This window comes from Monopterus albus, unplaced genomic scaffold (assembly GCF_001952655.1).
Source record: "Monopterus albus unplaced genomic scaffold, M_albus_1.0 scaffold166.1, whole genome shotgun sequence".
Lineage (NCBI taxonomy): Eukaryota > Metazoa > Chordata > Actinopteri > Synbranchiformes > Synbranchidae > Monopterus > Monopterus albus.
Window position 1 is genome coordinate 2,238,793 of NW_018128046.1, and position 9,257 is coordinate 2,248,049.

Consider the following 9,257-nt stretch of genomic DNA (forward strand, 5'->3'; position numbering starts at 1 on the left):
TGTGTGCCGGGGGGAGCCAAAGCGCCAGGAGTGGATGTAGCCGACAGACTGACTGACAGGCAGGTCGCCATGACAATCCGTTATCTTGGGGCAAGTCGGCCCGTCTCTGTCACACTCGTCATCACCCTCGTCTATCTGTCTGTCCATCTGCATGTCATTTTCCACTCTCTCATCGGCTCTTCCTCCCCTCACTCGCCCTCACGTCGGCTCTGTTTTTTCACTATGTCACTTGTTGCAATTCAGATTTTCTCTCGCCCGCACCAAAGCTAAAAACCAGGTGAACTACCAGATGTATTTTTATTGGAGGATATCTTGCATGACTTGATGTTCTCCAGGGTGACAGTACAGCTCATTATTCAGGTCACATTAAAAGACCATCAGTGACAATATGAAACATGTTTCAAATCAAATCAAATAAAAGATTTTTTATATATGTCTTTAAAAAGCAGCAACTTGTTGACCAAAGTACATCACATAGGCTACATAAAAATAAAATAAAGAGCAAGAGAAGCAGACTATAAACACATTAGAGGAGCAGACATGTCAACTCCACTATGATCCAAAGGCCTTGGAAAACCAACAGGTTTTGTGCAGTGATTTAAAGACTGGCAGATTCATTGTGGATGTAATATTAACAGGTAAACTGTTCCACAGTTTGGTCACAAACTGGAGAGCAGCATTTGTGTTGTTGTCCTGGCTTTTCAGACAATAGCATCAGATGTATGTAGCCAAAACCAACAGGTTATTTCTTAGAAAATTGGCCCACACACTGTGTTATGAGGCTCTGAATAGTCAAATGTGATGTCCAGTGAGAACTTAAACACCCCCACATTATATCAGTTGTCAGTGTAATCCAACATCTGAACACACCTGCCATTCTTTCTCCAGCTGAAATCAAACATAGTTGGACAGACAGCACTGTTGCAGAAGTTCCTACAGATGTGTTGCACTTGTAGGCTGCTTTGCTTTCACTCTGGACACTGTGCTGCTGTTCCAGCATTTGTTCTTTCCTTCTCCACAGCCTGGAGGTGGTTTAGGCTCATTATCCTGCTACAGAATGAAACCGTGAGAAGCTCTGACTTCCTTTGTTCACGGCCTTTTTCCAAATGCTGCTTCAGAGGGTGCATTAACAGTCTTTTGCAACGCTGCCTTTGTACAGACAGAATCTGTTGCTGTAAGTCATCGGTTTTCAAGGCTTCATTTACTTCCACTGCTGCAGAAAAGACTAAGGTTCACCTGTTATTGGATCCATGAAAAAGGCCTGGTTTATATGACTTTACACACATTTTACATTTTTAGTTTTTGAGTGACTGTTTTTGTTTGTTTGTTTGTTTCACCTCTGGCAGTTTACTCCTTAGTTCTGTACTACTGAAAACTATTCACGGGACTCAAACTGCTTAAATGTAAAAAGTAAACAGCTAACCACAGCTGCCATGCACAGGTACTGTAAAAAGCACAAGTGGACTGTTCAAATCAATCTGTGCTTTTCACTGAATTGCCATGTAACAGTAAAGTAACTATGATGATCCAGAACAGAACAATGAGATCCGGCAGATTTACACTGTACATGCTGATTAGAAACCGGGTTTGTTGGTACGAGTCATCAGGTCCTTGTATAACCGAAGTGAGAGTTGTGTTTCTATACTCGACAAGAAGTTAAACAGGCTTCCAGCTGGTGTCAGCCTTCATCAGGGCCGTCCCTTGTCACTGATCCCCTTTGTGATTTTCATGGACAGGATCTCAAGGTGCAGCTGGGGTGAGGGCAGTGTCCGGTTTGGAGACCTCGGAATTGCATCTCTGCTATATGCTGATGATGTGGTTCTGTTGTCTTCATCAGATCGTGACCTCCAGCACGTACTGACCAAAGTTGGACTCTGAACAAAACTGGGTGCAGAAATCTGATTGACCAGTGAAAAGTTTTCTTGCTCGGTGTGTGCCAGAAATGAGCTGATTGCCGCTGATTCTTCACTGTACAACTTTATTTCCCCATAGGAGATGATTCGTTTTGCATTAGAATATAATAAAGATGAAAGAATTACAAACATCTTCACTCTGACTGAAAACATTTCACTCACACAGACATTTAATCTGCTCCTCTCTGTGTGCGTTTACCAGTACCAACACTGAGCAGCTCAAAGGTCAAAGGTCCAGCCGTCCGTTAATCGACCAAACAAACATTCCAGATGAACTATCCATGTAAGTTGTGGGTGAGCAGTTTTACACTCAGTAGCTGAGATCGATCTGAGAGAAGGGTCAAAGGTGGTTTCCTGTCAGTGTTTCAGCTCAAACAGTAGCTGATCAATACAGGAGGAGCCTGAATCAACATCAGCTCTGTTATTCATTATATTCCGCGCTGTTCTATTTCCTTCTGCATATATCAGTATCAATCAAAATAACTTCAGTAATACTCTCATGTTTCAAAATAAAAGCACAATGCAGATAAAATGCAAAAAGTAAAATGAAGAGTTTCTCACATTATTTAGTTTTTGCCTTTTTTCTTCTCTTTTCTTCTGTGGTCTCTTTTTCTTTTGCTGTCGAACTTTGTGTCTCTTTTCTCTTTGGTCTTCTGCAAACAGAATCGTAGGAGTTGGGACAAAGGAGATGAACTAGTGAGAGGTCGGTGAGAGAGAGATAAGTGGCAGGACACAGTCAGTAGAGGAGGACAAAGTAAACGCTCCAATATCGGTGTCATTATGGGCCAAACCAACAGTTACAATAAAATGTGAAGGAACTCGGAAATGTACTGAACCAATTTAAATATTTCTGTGGCTTCAGGAGTGTCTTTACGAGAGAAACAAAGCTCCAATAAAACTCCATTTATTACAGTGTTTTGCAGTGATATTTGAAACAGTGCTGCAGAAAGCAGGTGAACAAAGAAGCGTCCTTTCATGCTCAGCTCTCTCGTCAGAATAGATAATGTAATGAAACAGTTTTGTTCCCACCAGCGTCTTTCTCCGCCCGTCTCATCTATAAAATACTGTGGCTCCTGCTCTCTGGCGGGGGGTCGTGACCTGTTTGTTTTGGAGGAATGGTGAAAGGTGGGAGGTCACAGTGGACAGGGGGGTTAGGGTTTGGGAGGGGCTGGACTCCAAGGGCTTAAGTGGGTCTTTAAGTTGAGAGTTTCTCTCCTGCGCTGACAGATCCTGACTGATCTCTCAATCCTTCACCATGACAAAGAGTACGAGGGGCAGAGAACAGAGGAGGGGGAAAGTGAACCAGAGGCTTTGAGTCCCGATGAGAGAGGGGCTCATGTAGAAAGATGGAAACACAGAAGAAGTAAGAAGGAAGAGCAGAGGATAGAAATGTTGGAGAAAGATGGACAAAATGATAGATTTAGAGGTAGAAGTTGAGGACCAGTGAGAAAAAAAAACAACATAAACACTGTCGCCTCCTAGTGGCTGCACAGCCTTACTGTCACACAAAGGAGATAAATTAATGTTAATTAAATGTTAACAAGCTGAGGTGTATATTATTTTCTCATTTTGCCAGGACTGATCTGTAAAAGTCCTGTTCATGAAGCAGTAAATGACCCTATGAGTCAAACACTTTGCCGTTTATTCTGGTGGTGAATAAATTTGGACAAACAGCTGAGCATATCTGCAGATCTCAACAGCCTTCCAAGTCAACAATATGCTTAAATAAATGGTAAAAACTATACACCATGAATCGTTATTTGGCCTCCATTGTAAAATTGTGTTGGTTATTAATTTTTCTAATGCACAAAGTAACATTCTAGTTGCTGGCATCAGAGAATCTAAAAGTATTCATATAGTTATTATCCCTTTACATGGACATTTTTATATTTGTTCTTCTATGATTATCCCCAGTAAAATGCAGTCACACTAGGATTTTTATTATCTGTACCCGAGCAATTTGAATTGGATATTTCTAACAAGATTACTGCCTTAAGAAACAATTTTCTCGGGTTTGTTGGAGATTTAAATAGAAAACAAAACAAAAACACAATGAACACACGTTGTTTTCTGAGGTTAAAGCAAATGCAACTGGTCAATTAAGGAACTATGATTCTAACTTTCACTATTTAAAGTAGTAAATAATTGAATGCATAGAATAGATGGACTTCAAAATGTTGTGTCTGTACAGTCTGATGACTCAGTGTCAGCTGAATATCTTGTATCTACACAGTTATCCAGGTGAAGCTCCACAGCACTGAGGCTGCTTATTGTTAAGTAATGATTAGGTTAAAATAAACAGATAAATAAAAACACTGGAACTGGAGTTAGAAGGTTTTACTGGACAACAGTAATTAAACACATTAATGGATTCAGTGTAATTCACTGGAAAACCTTGTATTTCCAGGTGGAAGCATGTAAGTACACAGACAAACACAGAGTCCGTTACACACAGACTTTCTCTGACTCACACATATGTGCATACCAACACTTCAAACCACTTTGTGTGTGTCTGTGTGTGTGTGTGTGTGTGTGTGTGTGTGTGTGTGTGTGTTCTATACTTGCTACATAGTGAGGACCAAATAAGTGTTTATGCTACTGAGTGAGGACACTTTAGCCGGTCCTCACTTTCTGAAACAGCCTTTTCAGGGTTAAAACCTAGTTTTAGGGTTTAGGTTTAGGTTAGATTTAGCTGTTTAGTTCGGATGGTTAAGTGTTAGGGTTAGGGGCTGGGGAATGCATTATGTCAGTGAGTATCTTCACAAAGACAGAAATACAAGTGTGTGTGTGTGTGTGTGTGTGTGTGTGTGTGTGTGCACGCACGCATGCATGTTGTGGTCCTCGGTGCCCAACAGCCGTCTTTTTGACCAGCAACAGTGCCGCGTGGTATGGTGAGTGTTTATAAGGCGTGGTGACCTGTTATGACCTTTGACCAGAACACAAGGAGGGTGAATGTGGAGGGGGTGGGAGGGGGTGGGGGTCACAAGTACTAACTCTGTGTGCTAATAGATAACAGGAGAGAGAGAAGGACATGACCTTGGAGACCAGCTTGTCTCTGGGTCATTCTAGTGTTCTTAATGTGTTTAAGCCTGTTTCTACAAAATGACAAATGAAAGGACAAGCCAACCTAAAGAGTCTCAGTGAGGTACTGTGCCACCACGTGCACCAGAACAGCTTCACCTTGGCATTGACTCTCCAAGTCTCTGAACTGGAGGGATGAACACTGTTCTTCCACCAGATGTTCCCCCATGTGGTGTTTTGATGACGATGGTGGAGACGATGGTGGAGACGATGGTGGAGACGCTGTCTAACACGTTGCTCCAACATCTCCCATAGCTGTTCACCTGGGCTGAGACCTGGTGACTGGGAAGGCCACACATCATGGTCATCCTCATCAGACCAGTCAGTTTTTCAGGGTTTCATTTTATTTCATTTATCATCTCGGATGTCAAATACAGACAGTATTTGACATCCGAGATGATAATGTTGTAAGCCACAGCGCTGCTGTGTTTGAGCTTCAGAGTATTTTTTCTACTGTGCTAAACAGTAAAGATGGTTTACATTCCCTTCTGTAAGTTACAAAAGTCTGTCCTGCTTGTTGAAAACAGTGGTATGATATTTTAAGCCTTTGGAACTGCACAGAGGCGGTGTAGCAGCGCAGTGGTTAGCACTGTCGCTTCACAGCAAAAAGGTTCACAGCCGAACGGGGCCTTTTTGTGTGGAGTTGTGTGCTTGTTCTCCTCGTGCCTGGGTGGGGGTTTCCTCTGAGTGTTCCAGCTTCCTCCTTGGTGACAATAAATTCCCTGTGAGTGTGAAAGGTTGTTTTCAGTTTACACTGCTCATTCAAAAATTCATGAAGATTTGGCAAATTAGACTGATACCAGATTAGAGCAGAGCATTTGATAAGTCATTTTAGTGTAAAGCAAAATAAAAATAGCATGTTGTTCTACTGTTGCATTTGCATAAATGTTGTATAACAGACATACAGAATAAAAATGTGCAAAATGCTAAATAAAATCTGTCGTCACTCAGTCTCTGTATTTTAGTCTAGCTGAAAAACGAGCTTACATCCTCTAAGCTTCAGTATCTTGTCAACACGAAGTCTAAATGATGTTGCATACTAACGATGCCTTAGTAATACACAGACTTGGTTTTGACTAGTCAGTAACGCTCAGTACTGCAGTAGTTGCTGGACCATCAAAAAGTCATACTTCAAGAACTTTGGTACTAAACTTTAGTTTTAGTCATTTTAGTTCCAAGAAAGGTTCCTGCATGTGAGAAGGGCCCATCTCTGGGCAGGTCAGTGGGTCGGCAGGTGTGTGTATGTGTAGTTCTGGTCACCCCACTTCACATTAACATCCAGGCTCATTTCCTGGTGTTTGTCATCTTTTCTTCATCTTCGGTTACTCTTTCACTGTTATATCTGCCAGTGCGTTTGCTGCGAGGACAAGTGGCAATGGTCCAACATCCTGTCACCATACTTCATTCACTCTTTTGCTATTTCAAGGGAACTTGCCTTGCAGCGGACTGTTACTTTTTCTTTTAAGTGCATTACACCATTGTCTTCGGCTTAAAAGCAAAACTCTGGACGGACTGAAATTCATCTGGGCATTTGTTGCACCTGTTGCTCCACAGTCAACATTGTTGATCCACTGTTCTACCCACCTGCTTCGCAACATTTTGCAGGATCTTCCTGCTCTGTGCTCTTTGTTCAGACTCGTGCCCCTGTGCTCTGAATTCCCCCTTTGTTTCATAAACCGTGAGATGGACATACTGTGGTCGGGTGATGCCGCCGGTGGTAAAGCCCAAAGCTATAGAAAAGATCCAAGATCACACTGACTGATACAGGGGCACATAGATTTTAAATGTTAACACTGACCATTATAATAGCTGAAATTGTCTTTACATAATAAGTCATTTAACTTAATGCAGCCTTCCCCACTTTACTACTGTAATCTGAGATCAACTGTAGATTTTCTCTTTCCATCTAAATGTGCAGATTTGTTTTTCCCTTTCACCTTTATCTCTTTTCCATCTTCCTCTTGCTTATTTAACGCCTGTCTCCTCTTCCGTCTCTGTGCCTTCCTGTCATGACATCATCTGTCCTCAGTGTGGTTGTGGTGTAGCTGGAGCACTGCCCCTCTATTAACCCCCCCCAATTTATTCTTACCCTCCTTTGATCCATCCTCGTTAGATCCACCGGCCACAGGACCTGCCAGCCTTCACTTTATAAACCCTGACAGTATGTAAAATAAAACACACACAGCATGTGGATAACAGTAGCGATAAAAGCTGGGTGTGAAAGTCGAGCTGATTAAACAAGGACAGATTCTGTCCAGTCACACGCTGTATCAGTGATGACTGATACAGCGCACAGTGTTTCAGGAGGATCGTTGAGTTGGTGTGAGAATTCACTGTGAACACAGTGTTGCCTTTTGTTTAGAGACTGAAGCTGCAATTTTTAAATCCTATACAGAGTCTGATAGCGAAGAGAGGATGTATCACATGCAACAGTTCTCCCACCCTATTCAGACTCAGGTTGCACAATAAATGTATTTGCAGGATCAGTTCATTGTTATAAAAACACAGGGGTGAGAGACAAGTCTCATCTTTTAAAGATAATTTCCTGGAAAGATGTCACATCTTGGAAAATGTTTAACAGTGAACCACACAAAATTAAATCAGCAAAGCTGTGACAAATGTGTCCATACTCCTTTCCTCTCATTAGCTGACATGACTTTTACAGATTAGAAAGTAACAGACAACACACACCATTCACTCCCTGGCTCAGCACAAGCTTGTACCACTTCTGTAAGATTGTTTACCCTAAGAACACGGCTGTCTCCTCTCTCTCTCTCTGTCCTGCAGGAAGGGAAGGCCGACTGTAAACAGGAGAAATGTCCGCTGGTCTCTGAAGACTGTGCGTTGGTGGTGAAACAGACGGGAGCGTGCTGCGAGAGGTGTAAAGGTGAGGCAGACAGGTGGATGGACCAGCAGAGCCAGAATAAGATGAGCGTGGGAAAAAAATAACTAATTAACCTGCATGTTATGTGTGATATTGCAGTATACCAGTGATGATAATAACAATAGGAGCAGTGGGCGAGTGTAATAACAAAACAGAGACGCTAACCAGAACCAATCCATGTACTGTACTTAAATACAACCTGTGGGAATAAAGCTGTGTCATTTACGTCACATACAGGCATTTTTTCTCTCTCTCTCTCTCTCTCTCTCTCTCTCTCTCTCACACACACACACACACACACACACACACACACACAGCTGCAGTGTGTGGAGACCAAGCAGCTGGAGAGCAGGTTCACCACTGGGTTTACAGGCCCAGTAAATAAAATTGCCTTTATGAGCCAGAAACTCCTTCATATCCTCATCTTCTTCTTCTGTACTAGACTTTACTTGCAGGTTTTTATGTTTGTCTATACTCCTGAGGACCCTGACCCCCAGTTCAAACTTCCCCTGACCAACTCGGACATCACCCTAATCAAACTGACCAACCTTACGATAAACTGAGGCTCTAGGTTTAACAGAAGACATTTATTGGGCAGTTTTATTGATTATAAAAGCATCAGCTGTTACATGTGAACATCTCTACTGCATCTTCACAGATGGTCACACATTGTCACATACAGTGAGCAACAGAAGTATTTGAACACCCTGCGATTTTGCAAGTTCTCCCACTTAGAAATCATGGAGGGGTCTGACATTCACATTGTAGGTGCATTCCCACTCTGAGAGACAGAATTAAAAAAAAAAATTCAGGAAATCACATTGTTTTAAAGAATTTATTTGTCTTGCACTGCTGAACATAAGTATTTGAACACCTGAGAAAATCAGTGTTAATATTTGGTACAGAAACCTTTGTTTGCAATTACAGAGGTCAAACGTTTCCTGTAGTTCTTGACCAGGTTTGCACACACTGCAACAGGGATTTTGGCCCACTCCTCCACACAGATCTCCTCTAGATCTGTCAGGTTTCGGGGCTGTCGCTGAGCAACGCAGAGTTTAAGCTCCCTCCAAAGATGTTCTATTGGATTGAGGTCTGGAGACTGGCTAGGCCACTCCAGAACCTTGATATGCTTCTTACGGAGCCACTCCTTGGTTATCCTGGTGTTTCTGGGATGCAACTCATCCTTCTTTTTCCTCCAAACACGACGAGTGAAGTTTAGACCAAAAAGTTCTACTTTGGTCTCATCTGACCACATGACTTTCTCCCATGCCTCCTCTGGATCATCCAGATGGTCTTTGGCAAACTTCAGACGGACCTGGACATGTGATGACTTGAGCAGGGGAACCTTCCGTGCAATGCATGATTTGAAACCATGACGG

General features: G+C 42.4%; 1 protein-coding gene across 1 annotated transcript in view; it reads left to right on the forward strand.

The window, feature by feature from the left end:
• The window catches only part of bmper (BMP binding endothelial regulator), a 31,630-nt gene that overhangs the window by 7,648 nt on the left and 14,725 nt on the right, over window positions 1-9,257 (forward strand). The window contains exon 3 of the mRNA XM_020615493.1: window positions 7,782-7,881. Within this exon, the coding sequence (XP_020471149.1) occupies window positions 7,782-7,881 (100 nt within the window). The remainder of the gene's footprint in view (window positions 1-7,781; window positions 7,882-9,257) is intronic.